Source organism: Lagenorhynchus albirostris, chromosome 12, assembly GCF_949774975.1.
Source record: "Lagenorhynchus albirostris chromosome 12, mLagAlb1.1, whole genome shotgun sequence".
Classification (NCBI taxonomy): Eukaryota; Metazoa; Chordata; class Mammalia; order Artiodactyla; family Delphinidae; genus Lagenorhynchus; species Lagenorhynchus albirostris.
Genome location: NC_083106.1, coordinates 55,822,225 through 55,843,813, shown reverse-complemented (window position 1 = coordinate 55,843,813; position 21,589 = coordinate 55,822,225). Strand labels below are relative to the sequence as shown.

The 21,589-nt window shown below is 34.6% G+C and overlaps 1 protein-coding gene across 3 annotated transcripts in view; it reads left to right on the top strand.

Annotated features, from left to right (window-relative positions):
- The window catches only part of GRIK2 (glutamate ionotropic receptor kainate type subunit 2), a 638,585-nt gene that overhangs the window by 284,271 nt on the left and 332,725 nt on the right, over positions 1–21,589 (top strand). For all 3 annotated transcript variants that reach the window (XM_060167216.1, XM_060167215.1, XM_060167217.1), the window contains exons 4-6: positions 8,197–8,378; positions 15,345–15,398; positions 18,274–18,447. In XM_060167216.1, the coding sequence (XP_060023199.1) occupies positions 8,197–8,378; positions 15,345–15,398; positions 18,274–18,447 (410 nt within the window). The remainder of the gene's footprint in view (positions 1–8,196; positions 8,379–15,344; positions 15,399–18,273; positions 18,448–21,589) is intronic.

The following is a 21,589-nucleotide window of genomic DNA, read 5'->3' as shown; positions in this document are numbered from 1 at the left end:
GTTAAATTAGATTTCCCAGGGAAATAGAAGTAGAGGAATAGTGTGTGTATGCATGTGTACCTGAGTGTACACACACACAAATACACTTGTACATGTATTATGTGTCAAACTGAGTTTTCAGGATTTGGAGGTGTTTTAGAAGAGAAAGAATATAGAATTTTAATAAGTTGCCTCAGACAATATAATTTATGCAAGTTTTAAATGTTTTCATAGGACTCTAAGTGTCAGAATTACTGTTTGGATTCTACTTATTTGAATGCATCGTGATTCAGGGTTGAACCATATGGATCCTGGCTTCAACAGAGAGCATGGTGCCTAAAATGTGTTGTCTGCACTGTATTATTTTCCATTCTGAAGCATAGAAAGACTTTGCCATCAATAAAACAATATCGTGGATAGGATTTGATGACACTAATACATAAGGAAGAGATTTTAATAGAGGGATGACCAATACATGGTGTTACCATGCCTGCCTACCCCACCACCCAGGTTCCATCCCTTATTGACCCATGTCCCTGATCACAGAACTGGTCTCAAGAATATTCTCAACACAGTGCTCCAGGAAGCCACCAATAATCAGTTGACCCTGGCATGTGAATTGAAACTCATTTGCCACTTGGTTTCTAATGTGTCAAGCTGAAGTGTTTTTACATATTTTCAGTTTTGAATGTATTAGGCTCAGTCATTCTTGAAATATACAACAAATTTCAAAAAGAGAGAAGGAAATTGCTCTCTGTAAGGTTAGTGTAGGATGTTAGGATTTTTCCAGGAAACCAGCCCTCTAATTATACTTTACATAGCTTTCTCTCCCTTTTCCAAGAAGACGAAAACCACATTGGAAGTTTCCTCTCCTCTTTTCTTCTTCTTCCTTTTTTTTTTTTTCTGGATCCCACTTTTCTTTATTTTCTATCTTCCCTGTACTGTTGAACAAATTCACCTTGCCCCCAAGGAGAGGAGGGCTGACAAAAATTTGGAGACAGAATTTTTTTCAATGTCAATCTACCTCTCCTGTCAAAGCCATTTATGATTTTTCTTATTGTGATTAGCTCCCTTCTCTATATTTACAGCATTACTGTACATTACAAGGTCCATAACTGGTATACATTCTATTTAGAACACTCTGTAGCACAAATAAAACATTCAATAAAAATAACTCCTTGAAATGTTATACTTGGCCTTTCAATGAATTGTCTTTTCTCAAGTGGAAAAAAAAAAAAACTGACGATGATTGAATGTAGATGAGTCATTTTTAGGCAATGCATTTTGGGTAAGGGGAGTCTGGCCTGCACAAAGACCACATTATCTGGATTCTCCTTAAAAGCTAAATTGATGGCAACTTCTGAAAAGAGCGTCTTGGACCTCTGTCGCCTGGAAGCTTAAGATACACCTTGATTTTAGGTACTGTAAAATAACTGACAGCAGAAAAAGCTTTAAGAAATGTACTCTCAGTGATAGAATTAGAGGGAATAGAATGTTACTCATCTACCAAAGTAAAGGGATAATTGCAATGTGGTGCTCTTGTTTATTAGAAGATTTTCAGGAACCCATCTGCCTGGATTGTTTCTTTTTTATTATCATTACATCAACTAATTACATTAGGGAAAAGGGGATATTTTAATTAAAAGACTGTTTTAAGGCGTTATAATTCTACTCTTTCATTAAATAACTTAACCAGGTGCCAAATTTGTTAAACTATATTTCTGAAAATTGTTGTTTGGAAATTATTTGTGTTAACCATATTTTCAACAAAATAGATTTTGCCCTTTTATTTTATCTTATAGATGAGTTCTTTTATTTCTCCATTTTGACCAAAGAACCATACGATAGGACCACATATATACTATCCCAATTATTTTGAAAGGCTTACTTTTTTCCTAAAAAGGGGACAAACTGTTATATTTTACAGAACATGCATATTTACTTGTATATGATGGAGGGATTAGGGTAATCCTTTCTGAAATTGGCATTTTTGGACTGTGATACATTGCAGAGGAATGCTGGGGTAGGTAGGAAGATCGATAGCGATCCACAGCGGAAAATACTTAGCCAGTATTGTAACTAAAAGACGTTCCTACTGTTTAAACCCTTTTTCCTGTGGATAAAAATCTCACCCACATATGTTAAATTACAGGGATGTCATCAGATAACTCAAGTAGGTGAGTAAACGTCCACTCTTTGGATGTCTTGAATGCATCTCCCATTTTGTCAGCCCTCCTCTTATTCTTTCAAGGTGTTCTGAATAACAGAATTCAGACAGGGATTTGTATGTAAGTGTCAGACAGTGGGGAGGGGAAAGGATCTACAATGGAAATATGGATAAAAGAGAAACAATAGCACTGGACAGAGCAATGAAGACTTAGAAGCCGAGAGAGGACTCTAAGCACCTGTGCAGGAGATGGTGGAAAGCCAGAATTTAAAAATCCTGATTCTACTTTCAGTATTCAAACACCTTTCTAGATTTCTTCTCTCTGATTGAAATGCTGAACGATTTTGATTCCAAAAAGTGAATGTGAAAAGCATTAGAGAAACAAGTTTGGTATTAAAAAAATGTAAAAGTCAAACTGTATGTCATGCAGTTAAAGACTGAATAAATACTATTATTCCAATCATTATATTTATACATGAAATGATGTCTTGTGCATAGTAGATATGCAGTAAATATATGTTGAATGAATGAATGAATAAATAAAGACAACATTTCTCTCAAATTCTCAAGTAAGAGATAGCAGTTCCTACTAGCAACAGCTATTTTTTAAAAATTTTTAGCCCTTCAATATTATTCCTCAGGGAAGCTGGCAAACTGAAATCTGTTACATTAATGTCAGCAGGGATGTATATGTGTGAAGAGAATAAGTAAACATTTATTGTGCCTGATACCTCAGTGGATTATCCACATGAATTCTTAAGACACTTGAAAATGCTTGGCAATATTTATACTTAGGGTGAACTCTACAAATGCTGTTTGTGGATTTTATACTTCTGAAAATTTCTATTTTCGAGTCAGTTGAGCTTTTTCAATTCAGAACTGTTGGGCAAATCCATAACTATATAGCTACTTTTTCTTTGGTAATGAGTTAATCTCAACATTCTGATTAAAATTTTGTTGTTGTTAGGTGTTCAGTCTATATGAGTGTCAAAATAACTTCCAAGAACAGATTTAGTAACCAGCACATTTAAAAAAATAACTGTATTCTTTCCTTCTTAACCCAAATAACAACAATGAAAATTGCTACTTTTTGAGAATCTAATATATGCCAGTTCCTTTTCTGGTGTTTTATATATTAATTCATAGATGATTTTACCCTATTATAGAGAAGAGGAAAATAAAACAGATCTAAGAGAGATACAATGTCTTGCATAAAGATCCACATATCATAGATGTTTGAACTGAGATTCACATTCAGCACTCAGGCTATTGCTACTCTGATAGACTAAATCCCCCAAATTTACATTTGAGTCGCTCAAAATCTTGTGAGGTAAGTAAGCCAAGGGTAGCTTTCTTTTCTTTACTCATCCAAGGTTGGTATTAGATCAGTCTGCATTTATATAAATATCTTAATGAGAATAAGAGAAACTTAGAACTAGGAAAAATTTAGAGATAATCCAATTTAGTAATTCTTAGGCATTTTGGTTTTGGTAGCACTTTACACTCTTAATAATTACTGAGGATCTCTAAAAACATTTATAATATGCTTATAAACATTTACCGTATTAGTAATAAAATTATAACATTTAAAAATATTAATTCATTTAATAATTGCAATAACAAATCTATTATCTATTCACATATCATATTTTAATGAAAAATACCTATATTTTCTAAAACAAAAATGTAATAAGAAGAGTGGCTTTGTTTTGCATTCTCGTAAGTCTCTTTACTATTTGGTTTAATAGGAGGTAGTTGGATTTTCATATCTACTTCCTCGTTCAATCTGCCATGACATCATCCATGTCTTGTAACCCCTAGAACACCCCACTGCACATGTGTGATTGAATGAAAGTAAAAAAGCCAAATAACCTCTTATTATTATTATGAAAATAACTGGACCTCAGGGACCCTCCTGTGGGGGCTGTGGACCACACTTTGAGAACTGCTGCTCTAGATAAGACTCCTCCCATGACCTCACACTCTGGAAGCACTCTTTCCTCACAGATGCCCAAGCCAAACATCTGAGAAACCTCCCTGACTCGGCCCTTCTCCCTCACCAACCACTTATCATCTTTTCTCAAAAATCTCTAGTCCCTTTTTTTTTTTTCTTAGATTCCATATATATGTGTTAGCATACGGTATCTGTTTTTCTCTTTCTGACTTACTTCACTCTGTATGACAGACTCTAGGCAAAGTGAGAGAGTGGCATGGACATATATATATATATACACTACCAAACGTAAAATAGATAGCTAGTGGGAAGCAGCCGCATAGCACAGGGAGATCAGCTCCGTGCTTTGTGACCATCTAGAGGGGTGGGATAGAAAGGGCGGGAGGGAGACGCAAGAGGGAAGAGATATGGGAACATATGTATATGTATAACTGATTCACTTTGTTATAAAGCAGAAACTAACACACCATAAAAAAAAAAAAAAATCTCTAGTCCCTCCACTTCTTTCTCTCCCTACCGTCTTGACCTGAACACACACCCTCCCCTTTCCCAACCTGCATTATTACAACTGTCTTCCAACTCTTCCTCCCGGTTTAGTTCTTCTCTTCTGTCCTCTATAGTGAAAATCTGAGTGATTCTTTTGAAATGCAGATTCCAAGTGAGCATTTTCTACCACCCTTAAGTAAAGGGCCTTAACTCTAATGTAAAATACAAGGGCATCCTAAGCATCCCTGCCCTCTTCTCAAATTACACTTGTCAGCACTTCTTGCTTCTTAAGATTCTTTGCCCATGCTCTCTCACCTCCACGCCAGTATAAAAGCTGTCTTTTCTTCCATCCATTCCTTCCATTCTTTCTCTTTTTATTTAGGTATGAACTTAGACGTCACCTCCTTTGAGATAATTTCCCTGAACACTCCCACTCTGAGTTAGGTGATCCTGCTATATGCTTCCTCAACCATCTGTACTTTCCCTATCAAAACAGTATTGCCATTTTTCATTTATAATTGCTTGCTTAGTAGCATTTGTCCCCCTGTGTATTTTTAGCATGGTATGGGCAGGAAATTTGTCTATTTATATATTTCATTGTCTCCTCAATGTCTAGAACAGTGCTTGACCTACAGTAAAAATTTAATAAACATTTGATACATAAGTAAATGAATGTCTTTTTTTCTCTCTCTTATTCCTACAGTCAGTTGTATTTACAGGTTTTTAACTCACTCTTCCTAATGAAGTTGGAAATCATTCTTTAATTGTTTTATTGTCTTATGCTACTAGTTAATACTAGTAGTATTAACTACTAGTTAATATAAAATAGTTATTATCCTACAATATAGCTATCAAAGGGTATCTCTCATAAGACACTTATCTGAAACCAGACCTATCTTTGGAAATTGGCCACACTCTTTGAATCTCTCACCTGGAAAGACTGTTAAAAATGTACATGCAGGGGCTTCCCTGGTGGCGCAGTGGTTGAGAGTCCGCCTGCCGATGCAGGGGACGCGGGTTCGTGCCCCGGTCCGGGAGGATCCCACGTGCCGCAGAGTGGCTGGGCCTGTGAGCCATGGCCGCTGAGCCTGCGCGTCCGGAGCCTGTGCTCCGCAAGGGGAGAGGCCACAACAGTGAGAGGCCTGCATACCAAAAAAAAAACATGTACATGCAGGAGTCCTATCACCTGAAGATTCTTATCAGGTTGTTTAGATTGTACCCAAGCTTCACAGGTTACTATCATACCTTCCAAAGTTTGGGAGCCACTGCCTTACAGCAATTATATTCAGGTTTATTTATAAAAAGTCGTTAAACAATGTTACTACCCTTTAAGAATTTATTCTAATTTAGTTACAGAGTACTCCCATATGTAAAGAAATGTATAGCTTTTTATAGATGTTTTAGAGGATTTTATAAGCCCAATGTTAAATGCTGCTACAATTAAGCAGGTGTTATAAATTCAAATATTTGTTTTCATCTTTGTACAGTTCAGTGTTAACATCTGTACTCATTATATACATAATTCCCTAGACTGAATTGTATCATGTTTAATGGGTATATTTGATATCCATTAACATGTAATATTTATTTTACTAATAGTATTATACTGTGTAATTTATGCAAATATTATCTGTAGGATTTTATATATCAAAATTTTAAAACAACTTACAATGAAGTAAACTTTATGGGACAATGTTTTATTTAATGAATTCATTTAATTTTTTATAATTTTATTTATTATTATTTTTTTGGCTGCAATGGGTCTTCGTTGCTGCGCATGGGCTTTCTCTAGTTGTGGCGAGCGGGGGCTACTCTTTGTTGTGGTGCACGAGTTTCTGCTTGCCATGGCTTCTCTTGTGTGGAGCACGGGCTCTAGGCCCACGGGCTTCAGTAGTTGTGGCACATGGGCTCAGTAGTGGTGGCTCGCAGGCTCTAGAGCGCAGGCTCAGTAGCTGTGGTGCATGGGCTTAATTGCTCCAAGGCATATGAGATCTTTCCAGACCAGGGATCGAACCCGTGTCCCCTGCATTGGCAGGTGGATTCTTAACCACTGTGCCACCAGGGAAGTCTGGTGGGACGATATTTTAAAAGCAAAAGATACTATATATTTATGAATTTACATATGTTTTATCTTGCATGTCTCAAGGATAAAAATACTGAAAATTAGTCATGTTAATTTTATAACTATGTTGCAACATATTAAAGTGTATATAGCATTACATGTCTAAGAGGATCTATTATTTATTTAAAAACTGAATGAAAAAAAAATTCCTAGAATTAGATTTTATTCTTTATATCTCATATGTTATTTTAATACACAGTAGATTTTTAGTCATAGTAAGATTCTTTTAATTCCTGTTTCCAAATAGAGTTATATATATATAATAAAGAGAGTATGTGTGTGTATATATATATATATATATATATATATAGAGAGAGAGAGAGAGAGAGAGAGAGAGAGAGAGAGAGTTCCAGATAGTTATTTACAAATATTTTTCTTTATTATTGTTTGTCATAGTGATATTTATGAAGGTAGTTTTTCAGGAAAGATAGAAGTAGAGTTTTAGAAATATAAAGATGAGATGGAAAAAGGGGTAAATAAGAAGGAAGAGGGGAGAAGGGGAAAGGAAATTGCTTAATTTTGTCCAAGCTAATAGAATTGTATGATCCTTCTTTTCTTATCATACTCTTATATATTGGATCTTTTATATCAGTTTTTAAGGGGTTTCATTAATTAGAAAGTTTCTATAAAGGAATAAATTCATTGATTTGTCTCTGTTATTTAAAAATGCATAACAGTTTAATGACCTATTGAAAATGGACCTATTAATTTGATATATTTTTGAAACATATAATCAGGAGCTACTTTTCTAGGAAAATGTTTGCTTTATTAGTAATTTCTGTGGTTATATTTATTTCTGAAGAAATACAGAATGATACAAATAAAAACAATACAAAGGAAAGTTTTATTTATTAAAGTAATTTAATTATACTTCTGGCTATTTAGTCTTTTTATTAAGAAAAGTATATCACTCTTACATATACACCAAATTACTATACCATTACTTGTGAACAAAAACAAGAAACAATAACCAAAGTTTGTAATAATAGAGAATAATTACCTAAATTATGTCCACTAAAACTTAATTGGACAAACTAGAACAGTAATCACTAACTTACAATGACTTATAAGACATTGTCACAAAACAATTATTGATACAAAAAAAAACCCTCTATGTGTATACGTGCAAATACATAGGAAGTATATGAAGGATAATATTTCAAGCCATCAACAGTGACAACCCACTGGGAGTAGAATTAGGATAGAGAGGGAAACTTTTATTTTAAATTATTTTATCTATTTAAATTATTTACATTAACTTACAGTCATGTATGTCTTTCATACTTTGAGAAATACCCTAAGAATTTGAGAAGTGATTTTAACAAAAATAACTGGGGATTGGGAGTTCTGAAGTAGGCATTTCAATGGTCACGTCATGACATACACATGTACATGGTCAAGGAAATCAGACACTGTGGTATGTTTTGTGATTCTATGAACTACTCTGTTTTTTCTGTAACATTCTATTTTTTTTCTTTTTCATTAAAGGTCTCATTCGCTTGCAGGAGCTCATCAAAGCTCCATCAAGATACAATCTTCGACTTAAGATCCGTCAACTACCTGCTGATACAAAGGATGCAAAACCCTTACTAAAAGAAATGAAAAGAGGCAAGGAGTTCCATGTCATCTTTGACTGTAGCCATGAAATGGCAGCAGGCATTTTGAAACAGGTAATCTTTAAATTATTTAAGTTCTTAATTCCTTTATTAAATTTGAGTTTGAAATTTTTTTTTTACATCTTTATTGGAGCATAAGTGCTTTACAATGCTGTGTTAGTTTCTGCTGTATAACAAAGTAAATCAGCTATACATATACATAGATCCCCATATCTCCTCCCTCTTGCGTCTCCCTCCCACCCTCCCTATCCCACCCCTCTAGGTGGTCACAAAGCACTGAGCTGATCTCTCTGTGCTATGCAGCTGCTTCCCACTAGCTATCTATTTTACATTTGGTAGTGTGTACATGTCATTGCTACTCTCTCACTTGGTCCCAACTTCCCCTTCCCAGTCCCCCTCAAGCCGTGTCTTCAAGTCCATTCTCTACGTCTGCGTCTTTATTCCTGTCTTGCCCCTAGGTTCTTCAGAACCTTTTTCTTTTTTTAGATTCCATATATATGTGTTAGCATACGGTATTTGTCTTTCTCTTTCTGACTTACTTCACTCTGTATGACAGACTCTAGGTCTATCCACCTCATTACAAATAGCTCAATTTCGTTTCTTTTTATGGCTGAGTAATATTCCATTGTATATATGTGCCACATCTTCTTTATCCATTCACCTGTTGATGGACTGTTAGGTTACTTCCATGTCCTGGCTATTGTAAATGGTGCTGCAGTGAACACTGTGGTGCATGTATCTTTTTGAATTATGGTTTTCTCAGGGTATATGCCCAGTAGTGGGATTGCTGGGTCATATGGTAATTCTATTTTTAGTTTTTTTAAGGAACCTCCATACTGTTCTCCATAGTGGCTGTATCAGTTTACATTCCCACAACAGTGCAAGAAGGTTCCCTTTTATCCACCCTCTCCAGCATTTATTGTTTGTAGATCTTTTATGATGGCTATTCTGACCGGTGTGAGGTGATACCACATTGTGGTTCTGATTTGCATTTCTCTGATGATTAGTGATGTTGAGCATCCTTTCATGTGTTTGTTGGAAATCTGTATATCTTCTTTGGAGAAATGTCTATTTAGGTCTTCCACCCATTTTTGGATTGGGTTGTTTGTTTTTTTGATATTAAGCTGCATGGGCTGCTTGTATATTTTGGAGATTAATCCTTTGTCAGTTGCTTCATTTGCAAATATTTTCTCCCATTCTGAGGGTTGTCTTTTTATCTTGTTTATTTATTTATTTATTTTTTGGCTACACTGTGTGGCATGTGGGAATCTTAGTTCCCCACCAACCAGGGATCAAACCCATGCCCCCTGCAGTGGAAGCGTGGAGTATTAACCACTGGACCGCCAGAGAAGTCCCCTGTTTTTTTTGTTTTTTAAATCAAGGTGTTATTGTTACACAGTTTAAAAAAAAAAAAAGCCAGAGAAGTCACCTTGATGTGATTTTCTGATAAAAAGTCTAAGTACTTTAATTAATTGTCTTAAAAGAAAAGTAATATAAATATTGATGATCTTTAAAGCACATTGAATTTCCGAGGTTCCTTTCAAATGGCTAAAATGCCGTTTGTTAATGTGAATATTGATCAATGAAGTAGATATTTCTGTTTTGTGCTGAAATGAGGGAATAAACTTCAAATCAACAATTAAGCAGCTCAACCATTAAAATCAACTAGTAAGAAAAAGAGAAAAAAAAATTGTTCTTTACCTGTCATGTACACTGAGATGCCTTACACATTTGATCTTATTTAATTATCACCATAACCAAATGAAGTAGGGACTAGCTCCACTTTACAGACAAAGAAACTGAGTCTCAGAAAGATTAAGTAGCTTGATCAATGTCCATCATTGATCAAGGAAATAGCAGAGGGATTTATATTTCTCTTAGTGATGTTAGGAAGTATTCATTTCAGAATAAGCATTGCCTACCTAAAAAGATAATTCTAAATCAATCAAATGAAACAATTCATAGCAGTAAAACCTCTTACTGTTACTTCAGCACTATTCAGGCCTAACAGCACACTGGAAAGCAATTATTATTAGCTCATATCTTATATATGAGGGGATTGATGTAAGGGGTTAAATAGCTAGTACAAGGCTGTACTATGTAGTAGAGCCTGAATTTGAACACAAGTCTTTGGACTTTGTTTTTTAAGCTCTTCTATACACACTGCCTGACTGGAGATTAGCCACCTGTCTTGAAACCTCTCAAATGTAGGATAAAATATCTCTACTAGAGAGTTATGCAGATTCAGATGTCAAATTATATCTCATAAAATATAACTACCAACAGTAAATGTCTGTTATAACATGGTTAGTTTATTAAGCAGATGTTTATCCAATCTTCCAATATGGATGTTGGTTTCACTACAGTAAAATATTTAATTGGATTTGGAAAATTGCTCTAGTGTTATATTTGAGTAATAAAGAATATAAGGGTGGTTGTTGTTGTTTGGTTGGGGTTTTTTGGGAACAAAATGATGCAATAAAGTAAGCACTGGAATCTAGAATAGGGATTTGTTTTTCATTTAATACCAAACAATTCTTGGTCACATTTAGAATACACAGACTTGGAAAGGATACCTTTCCTTTATGCCTGGAGTGAGTATCGCTGTACTATTTGTCAGTGACAAATAATAGGCTTTTGGTAGGCTTTCTCTAGGCCTCCAACAAGTATATAGGTGATCAGTTGTCTTGTCTCTAGAGTAACTAACTCTGACTTATTTTGCTGTTTGAAAGGTGAGGGTATCCATCACCTTTAATAATAGAATTTCCATTCTGGCTTCTAGTTGATATATCCCTTATTTCATACTTGTTTTCTGATGTGTAACCTGCTATTTGCAAAATGAAAACAGAATTAAAGTAGTATCTAAAATATGTACAACAGTAAAATTATATAATTTTAACAAGATTTGTAGGTGAAAAATCAGAACGGAGGGGAAATGAGAATATGAAAGTTAAGTTGAAGTCAGAGTAACACTATTGCACAGAATGCATGCTTTTTGATCCTGTAACACTGGCAGACCACATATGGTGGGACAACTTACCTTGTCCCAGAGAGCATTTATCTCATATTTGGATCTTAGCTACTCTAGAGACCAATTCAAAAAGAAAGTAAATAGCTTCTTTTTTTGTAACTGCAGCAGTACCTTTAATAGGACTCCATTTTATGATTTATGAAATTTTTCTGAGATTCCTCAATGTTGGCTAATGATGACACTCCAAAGAAATGGTACAAGATTTGAAGATAAGACACAAATGGGCTTTCAGCTTGTCTGGCTTAATCCAAGAACAAATATTAGAGTATCAAGAAAAAGAGATGTTTGTTTGTTTCATTTAAACTGACTGAGCTCTTACTAAATAGCGAGCAACCATGAATCTGAAGTTTTCCTGCCTGAGAGCTTTAAAAGTGAGTGAAGCCTGGGTTTGGCTAGATTTCCGCTGAGGCAAATTAAGGGCACTCATTGGCATACATGTCTTAATAGCAAAAGATTCCACCTGTACTCAGATTTGTCAGAGAGAATCCTCCATGGCAGGGCCAGGATGCTGTGGAGTAAAGTCTCACGAAGACATTCTATCACAGAAAAAAATAGCAACCAAGAACTTTAAAGTTCATATCAGAGAGTGTGAGATCAAATTTTTAGCCTGGAAAAATATAAAAGCAGATACAAAGAAACTGCTACAGCAGCAAGAAGTAAAATATAATAAAATTTTAAGAAATACGTATAAAGTCTAACCCCTCCAATTGTTAACCTTAAGCAATGTAACGTCCAGATATAACCTGAAGGATAAACTGGTTGCAAATTATATGCCTGGATAACTGCATGTGTTAATTTGTCGTATGGCATTGTTAACACTACATCAGTTAAATGTTGGGAAATTCTAACAATATTTTGATTTTGGAAAAAATTATTCTGTGGTATTTCTTTCCAGGAGGGGTGACGAGGCACAAGCAATTTTCTTTTGTGGCCACTCTTATTTATACACAAGAAGATAATAATTCAGAAGCACTAGTAGCAAGACATAAATGCTATAATTAAAAGAAGGTCCAGAACAAGTTCTTTTTTAATTCCCATTGGAAATTATTAACTCACCTTTCAAGAGGGTATCCCCGTTGTTCACTTTTGTTCATGTTAGAGTATAGGTACTCCATCAAAAATAACTAAACTTTTCTACTTAGATCTAAGTTCGTAGTCCATACTGACTCTTGTTTTCAGAATCAAAGACTGAAGGGAGGTCAGTGAAATGCTCACACAGTCCTCAGTTATCCCTTAAAGGTTTCTTTTCAACGTAATGAAGAAGAAACCTGGGGCTGGTGCAGAACACCATTTTCTTAACCACCTCCCACCCTCGCCTCCAAAACACAATTTCCAGGATTGGGCTGAGATTCCCAGGTTTTCGAATTATCAAGGAGGAAACAGCCAAAATTTTAGAATGTATAGATCCTAAATGGATCTGTATCTTTGGGAATATAAAATATGCCACTTTATAAAAGGCATAGATTATGCTCTATATCCAAGCTCCAAGAGTTAGAGACCTGGAGTTTATTTTCACTCACTGTCTCAATTTGTTGACTAATTTATTCATTCTTATTATGTCTTAGTTTCTTCACCTGTAAAATAAGTATAATAACAGGACCTACGTCATAGGATTTTTAATGAGGCCTAAATTGATTAAGATGTGCAGTGTGCTTAGAATAGTATCCAGCACTTTTTAGGCATTATGTAAGTGTTATTTATAGTTATACATCTGAATCGCTGTTTCTTTCATTTATCCCAATCGATATTTCTATGCCTGTTGAGTTGGTAAAGTAACAAATATCGACAAGGGTAATGCTGAACTCTCATTGAGTAGTTCTGAAGTTGCGAGACCTTTAACACATATCCATCAGGAACAATGAATACCTTCTACAAAGATAATCTTGTAAATTTTTATTTAATAAGAAAAATTTTCTCTTATTTTGCTTAAATGTAAATTTATCAGAGAGTTATTGGCTCATGTAATTTTTATCCATTCAGGAAATATTATTTGTTTCCTAAAAGTTGTACATCCAATTCAGTTGTGTGTGTGGGGGGGTGTTCCCCATACCACAAGCAGTGCTCTGATGCCAGCACATTGTCCTACAACCCAATTCAGTTCTCACAGCATCTATCCAGAGGTAGCATCCGATTCTGCAGGTTAAGGGCTTAGTCCTACAAGACTGTTTCCCCACCTCCCCCACTTCGGACATGAACCACAAGTCCAGGTAATCACTTGTGCTTCTGACCCACCGGCTATAGATTGGAGGTTCCTACAACCCCCTCCTTAGGTTCGATTAATTTGCTAGAGCAACTCACAGAACTTAGAGAAACATTTTACGTACTAGATTCCCGGTTTATTATGAAAGGATGTAACTCAGTAACAGCCAGATTGGAAGAGATGCATAGGGCAAGATACAGGGAAAGGGCAAGGAGCTTCCTCGACCCTTCTGAGTATGCCACTCTCCTCGCACCTCCACATGTTCACCAACCTGGAAGCTCTCCAGATCCTCTCCTTTTGGGTTTTTCTGGTGGCTTCAGTTCATAGGCATGATTGATTAAATCATTGGCCATGGCGATTGAACTCAGTCTCCAGCCCCTCTTCCTTCCCAGGAGGTCACCGGGGTAGAACTGAAAGTTTCAACCTTCCAATCATGAGATTGCTTTCCCCTGGCAACCAGCACCCACTCTCCCATCTTAGGGGATTTTCCAAAGTCACCTCATTTGACATAAACTCAGTTGTGGTTGAAAGGGGCTTGCTAAGAATAACAAGACACCCATTTCACCTTTATGGCTCTGAAGCAATTTCAGGAAGTGAAGAAAAGAAACCAAATATTATAACAAAGATGTTCCCATTGCTTATATTGTTTGGGAAATTCTAAGAGTATCTGGAGTTTTGTGCCAGAAATGGGATGAAGACCAAATACATATTTCTTATTATAAATTACAGTATCACAATTCCTAAGTTCCTTTCCTCTGCTCAGTTCTTTGATGCTACCTATCATTAACAAATGTTTCTCCCTGTAAAAAAAATACATTTCATATATCCCAAAATTTTTCACAAACATCTATCTTTTCTTACTGAACAGCTAATGCTGTGGAAATACAAATTTTATTATAGCTAATTGGTTAATACCTACCTATGGGTATGGAATACAAAGGATGTAGCTGGGGCAGCTACTTAGTAAACCAATTTGAGTAGTTAGTAGTTTGTGGAAGAATATTAGATGCACCTGAGAATACTTGTTTCCTACTAAGAGCTCTTCATTCAGCTCAAAAATGCATCATTTTTCAATTATCATCACCAGCTACTGTTCACTGATAAATAGCTATTTCTAAAGGATTCTGTATTTTCAGAGAGGAAGTTGACACTTCTTATGACTGGGAGTTCTAACCCAAAAGTCCTTGTTTTAAGACTGATAGTCTAAAATTGATGAGGACTTTAGAAGTGTGAAATAAAACATAGTAAATTTCAATTGTTCATTAATAAAAAATAAACTTGCCTTTATCTGTACAGTGGTGATTTACATTTGCTTCATTAATACTAAGAACAACGTCTCTAAAATGCTAAAAAAAATTCCTGTTGGTATTGTACTTTGGAGCACTGTTTTCCTAATTGAGTAATACTTTACAACAAAATAAGATGGTGTTCCTTATTATGGAATTTGTAGTGAAGATATTACAAATATAATGAACTAAGATTTGCTCATTTGAGGTTTTGTTTCAAATTTAATGCCTCTTTTAATATGTAAAACATAAGCTTTACGATCGCAAACATTCAATTAATAGCTTTTCTATCAAGAGAATTGGTTCAGAAATTCCTTTGTAACCACTAATCTTCTTTAACTATGGAAAAAAGATTTAGTTTAACCCAATTTTAATGTAACCTGAATACTATAGGCTGATTCTTCATTACATTCTGCTATTTTCATCTCACTTGTCTTATTGACATAATGTATTTCATCTAATGTGTACCTTCAATATTAATATTTTTATTTTTTACTTCTTAGGCATTAGCTATGGGAATGATGACAGAATATTATCATTACATCTTTACCACACTGGTAAGTAATTTATTAAAACATAAAGATAATGCTCTAAATTTTCTTATAATGAATTTCAGGATGAAAAATGGGTTTTTGAGTGGGAAGAAGTAATATAATACTGGCACTTTTAAAGTTATGATTTATTTTATTTTGATAAAACCCAAGAGGAATTATCATCATAGAGAACTAATGATTCTTGGTGGGAAGCTGATGATTTTGAAATAATATCATTTCAGATATTAATTCAAAATAATGTCTTATTTTTATATTGCTTAGAGGACTTTCAGAACATAATGGATTTTAAAATTAGTTTGCTGAGAAATCAATGTTTTAGAAAAGCACAAATTCTTATGTTGTTAGCTCTATTGACTTAACCGAAATCAGGTTTATTGAAGCTGCTCCTTTAGTAGATTAAATTTCCTATTCTGTTTTTGCATATGTTAAGTTGGATTTTTTAAGTAAATATGATTTAATTTGCAGTTAGCAAATTGAATGTTACCCTTATCTTTTGTCTTTACGTAACCACTACAGTTTTTTCTCAATATGCATGAAAATCTGACATTCTTTTTTTTTATCAAACCTACTTACCCTTAGCTCTATTTCTTTACCAATATATTATCCTAGTTTTCCTTCCACTGTGAAACAGCTATCTGTCTCTGTCACTATTTCCTGCCCATCCCCCCAATATGAGAGTATCTCCAAGTTTGGGCATGTATCTTATTTTCTTTTTTCCTCTTCAATTATTTTCTTCAGAACTGGTATGTACTTAGAGCTTCAATTATGACCTTTGTTCAAATGAGATCTAAATGTCTATCTGTAATATTCCTGAATTGTTGTATATCGCTGCATTGCAGAACGTTTTCTAATCGTTGTGGCGTTAAGATAATTTCAAGTTATTTAAACCTTAATGTATTGTCCTCTGAAGTGACTCATCTTCTGACTCTTCCTTCAAAACTTCCACTGTCTCTAACTCCTGTATCCCCAACAAAATGCCACTGATTTTTTTCTCCATAGTGTCTGTAGTATGCATCTTCTCCTTTCCCACAATGACCAGTCTAACCAATGCTCTCTCTTTGTTAACTCAAAAGTTTTCCAATTGATCTCTTTGCTTTTAGGAGTCTTGAAGTTACCAGATTAAATTACTAAAATTTAGTAATTGGTCTAAATTACTAAATTTTAAACCTAAATTGATCACAATAGCTTCTTGTAAAAACAACTCTTCTTCAGTGAAGATGCTTCACACAGTAGGTTGTATTTTACTGGTAAATACTAAGGCTAACTCTGCTGTATATCTGTATCACTTCCCACCAGGCAACTTTTTTGCAGTCTGTGAGAAACTTAGTGATGGGCTGGTGGAGAGTGAGTGGAAGCCTTCACTCGTCAGCAAATTATATTTCAATGCTGTTGAAACTCAGTTCTACCATAATCATAAGATTTTTAGGGAAATCGAAAGCATCTCTTAATAAGGAAAAAAATGGAAAAAAAAACTAGTTTAGTATATGTAGGACTCATCTAGCCTATAATTGAAGGTCCTTTTCAGTTTGATTCTAACCTAACTTCCCTATTTTCTTTTGCCGCTGTTCTCCTTCATGAATTCTCTGATAGCCAAACTGATTTAGGTCAGTCTCCTGAGTAGACTTTATATTTTCTAATTTTTGTATCTCTACTGACATTTTGGTCTCCTTTTGTCTTTTGACTATCAAGAGCATGGCCATTCTTTAATGGCAGCTCAGATCCCATCTGCTCTGTGAAGTTGTTCTTTACCATAAAAATTGAAAATCATTTGTCTTGCTTCTGACTCTTTGCACTTATCACTTGTACTCTTTTGCCCCTTAGCATATATTGCACTGCATTTTATATATATATATATATATATATATATATATATATATAGCCAGAGAGAGAGAGAGAGAATCTCCTTGGCTAGATTGCAAATGTTGAAAACTAAAAACCTAAAAGTTCCTTATATTTTTCACAGCACAGAATAGAGCTCAGGCCAACGTCAGCTTCTCTTCACTGAATTTTGCTTCTATAATCTAGTTGGTACAGCTGTATGAGCAAGCTGTGCCCAGGACCAATGGCATTGATCTTGCCCTGGCTCTCAGTAGTTCTCAATGTTGTCTGTAAGATCTAAGGAATAGCTAATGCCAACTCAATGGGGGCAAAAGTCCCACATGCTGCATGTTCTCATAGTGACATCCGACTGCCCTGACAGCTTTGGCCTCCTATCTCCTGGGCAAATCCAGAGCACTCACTATATATAGAGTAGAAGGGGCAACCAAAATCTGAAGTGTTCCTTATGGGGGAGTTGCTAGATAGGGTATAAGACAAAAGAACTACAAGAGTTCTTGTAACCAATAAGGCCAGTTTTGTTAACTTTTTTCCTCAGCTTTGATATAATTTTCATTAGTTAGAAGCTATATTTCATGATCTGTTTCTTAAAAAAATAAGAAAAAAGACAAAGCAAAATAACACAAAAATGGCAATAACCAGTCAAGGAAGCAAGACATGGGAAAACACCTATAATCAGTTAAATATAAAAGAGTAACACATAAAATTTAAGGGCAAGCTATCCCTAACATAGAGAAGAAAGCTTATGCAAACCTTAAAGGTAGGTTGTAGAAAAGCCTGTTGTTCCACTGGTGGAGCTGGAATAATATATATATGTACTTGTTTATGTAGAGTGTATATATATTTGCATTGGCAAAACATGAGGATAGTGTATTTGAATCTTGGTGATTTGTGATGTTGGAACATCACACAGTGATGTGTGTCACAGTGAGACACAGTGGTGTTAAGTAACCTAAAGCAAGCAGGAATACATGATTATTTCAATTATACTTGCCTATGAATATTCTCTCTTGATACTAACACAAAGAAATTTGTCTTTTAGGACCTCTTCGCTCTTGACGTAGAGCCCTACCGATACAGTGGCGTTAACATGACAGGGTTCAGAATATTAAATACAGAAAATACACAAGTCTCCTCCATCATTGAAAAGTGGTCTATGGAACGGTTGCAGGCACCTCCGAAACCCGACTCAGGTTTGCTGGATGGATTTATGACGGTATGAATACCCACTTAAAGATCAGTTTGTGTGTTTCTAAGTAATATTGCATAAATTATTGAGTCCTCTGGATCCAAACTTCGGTTTAGTTATTAACATTAAAGGCATGATATCAGAAGTACTATTGCCAAAAAAAAAAAGTACTATTGCCAATAATTCGATTAACAATTTTCTAAATCAATTTTATGTGGCAAATTTAACTTTTATCCAAGTATCTCAAAAAACATTACAACTATTGTCAGAAAACTACAATGTAGGGGATTTCTCTAAAATTAATTACTGCTATATGTAGGATAAACTAAAGACTGAAAAGAAGACATTAACCTGAAAGTTATCCTTCTTAACTACCAGTATATGATTACTCTTCACCATGTTGGTTTCTGATATCTGATGTCATATAAATGACTTACATCCCACTAAAATTTCCCTTGAGTTTACTCTTTAAGGTTCAGAATTCACCAATAATCACACTTGTTATTTTCAAGTCTTGGTTTTGAACCTAGAAACTAGACTAATGTTTAAACTGTAAAAGAAGGGTACATTTTATGTAACTTTAGTTGTTTATACCAGTTCTGCCAATGAAAATCTAATGCAATGTACATACATAATTTAAAATTTTCTAATAGTTATGTTAAAAAACATACACCAAAAGGTAAATTTCAATAGTATTAATTTATTTTATTTAACCCATTGTATCAAAAATGCCATTGTTTAAACAATAACTATAACAATTATGACTGAAATATATTACATTCTTTTTTTCTGTTAAGTCTTTGAAAGTTGGTGTGCATTTGACACTTCACTTATTAGTTCAGACTAGTCACATTTCAAGTTCTCAGTAGCCAGATGTAGCTATTGGCCACCTTATAGGACCAGGTAAGTTTATACTGTACTATTTAACAAATTATAAATGTCTGATATATTCTCATTCAATCTATTTTCTATAGACAAAGTTACTGCTACAATTTAGTAAATAGCCCAGCACTTTGGCAATATTTACATTTCCTAGGTCATTAAAAAGTGTCATTCTAAGGCTTCCCTGGTGGCGCAGTGGTTGAGAGTCTGCCTGCCGATGCAGGGGACACAGGTTCGTGCCCCGGTCCGGGGGGATCCTACATGCCGCGAAGCGGCTGGGCCCGTGAGCCATGGCCGCTGAGCCTGTGCGTCCAGAGCCTGTGCTCCGCGACGGGAGAGGCCGCAGCGGTGAGAGGCCCGCCTACGGCAAAAAAAAGAAAAAAAAGAAAAAAAGTCATTCTAAATGGAAATTTTATAAGCAGAAACATCCTCTATCCTGATGTGTGGAAAAGCTTTTTCTATTATGATTGTAATGTTTCCATTAACTGCTTCAATGGGGCTTCAAAGTATGTTTTTAATGTTGTAGCAAAATAAAGGAAATTTTTGTGTTTTTCTTCCCTTAAAAGATTTAGTAATACAAATTGAGTGTCTTCATAGAGACTGTGAAGAAATCATAGTTACCCTCTAGGCACCAACCTTCTAATGGAAAGGAAAAAAAAAAAAAAGACATTTATTTTCTTTTAGTGAGAAAAATAACCTACTAGAATTTGAAAATATCTTATATCCACATTATTGTTTTAAGGAAATAGTATGAGGGGAATTTTACTCCTGTGCATAAAAAGAGATAGTTGACTAGTTCTAGTATTTTAGTTTTACCTTAAGATATATTTGAGAAACTTTATTGGGAGGAAAATACATAAATAACTTAAAAATGAAGATTTTTTTTTCTGAAGTACATCCAGATTAAAAATAAAATACAACCAAGAATAAATTACAAATATTATATTTCATTCCCAGTTTGAAGATGGTGAATCAAACTTTTGGAACCTAATAGACAATGTTATTTTTTAAAATTAAGACATATACTTCCTTTTAAATTGTTATTTTAATGATGTATATATTTCTTCCATATATGCTTTCTAACTCTCTTTACCCTTCCTTAATTTCAAGATGGATATTGTTATTTGTTATTCAGAACCATTACTGAACGGTTTTAGGAAAAGTAAATCAATAGGTATCATGGCAATCTTAATATTTTCATACTCTAAGTCTTCCACTGATTCGTCCAAGGATTAGTGTGCCCTTTTATATATCAGAATCACAAAAATTATATCCAGCCTTACTTGGGTACTGTGTGTATTTCAATAAGATTCCTATGTGACTCTACATGTCATCCCTTGAAACTTCTAGTAAGTTAAATAGACTATTGAAAGAGATAAATACGAAGGAAGATATATTAATTTCATATCTAGGAAGGTAGGGGCTCTTGGAAAGAATTAACCTTCATAAAATGGATCAAAAAAGACAAAAATCAGTTATATTTCTGTATACTAGGAAAGAATAATCTGCAATTTATTAAAATTTATAATTTTTATAAATAAATAAAATTCATTTTCTGAAATAACAACAACAAAAAACCCAGCTATGTGTCTACACTAATGCTAAATGCTTTGCATGCATCATTCCATTTAATCCTCAGAACAACTCACTGAGTTGGTACTATTATTATTCCCATTTTACAGATAGAAATATAAGACCTCAAGTGGTTAACTAACATTCCAATGTCACACAGTAAATCTCAGAATTTTAAATTGAACCTGAGTCTTTCTGTTATCCAAATTTGAACTCTTAGTCGTTATTTTTACCTTCCCCCATTAGCCACATAATTACTCCAAGTCCCAGTATTTACAATTATGGAGCACACAGGCCACTAGACAAGATGAGGACCTCAAAGTCAACCAAGTGTTTGGACTCTTTTCTTGGCTTTCCTAAACATATTCTTCTCAATAAAAAGTATATGCACACTAAAAAGAAAAAAAAAAAAAAGACGGGGTGTTAGGATGAATGCAGGTTTAGGTTTTTTCTTTCTAGCCATGAGTCCAGTCCTCAATCCTGCCCTTCTTCTGAACTGACAAGTGATTTAGTGGGAGTGGATAAGTGATAGAACAAAAATGCACTGATGAGAAAATGATTAGACTATTTATTGATAATTCTGGGCATTGTGTATAGACCATAGATTTTGAAATCTTTAGAAGAATTTTTAATGCCAACACTCTTCTCTTTGTTATAGTCATGAAATACTTTTCAAATAGATCTTAAATAAGAAAAAGAAAAGAGTATAAGGGAT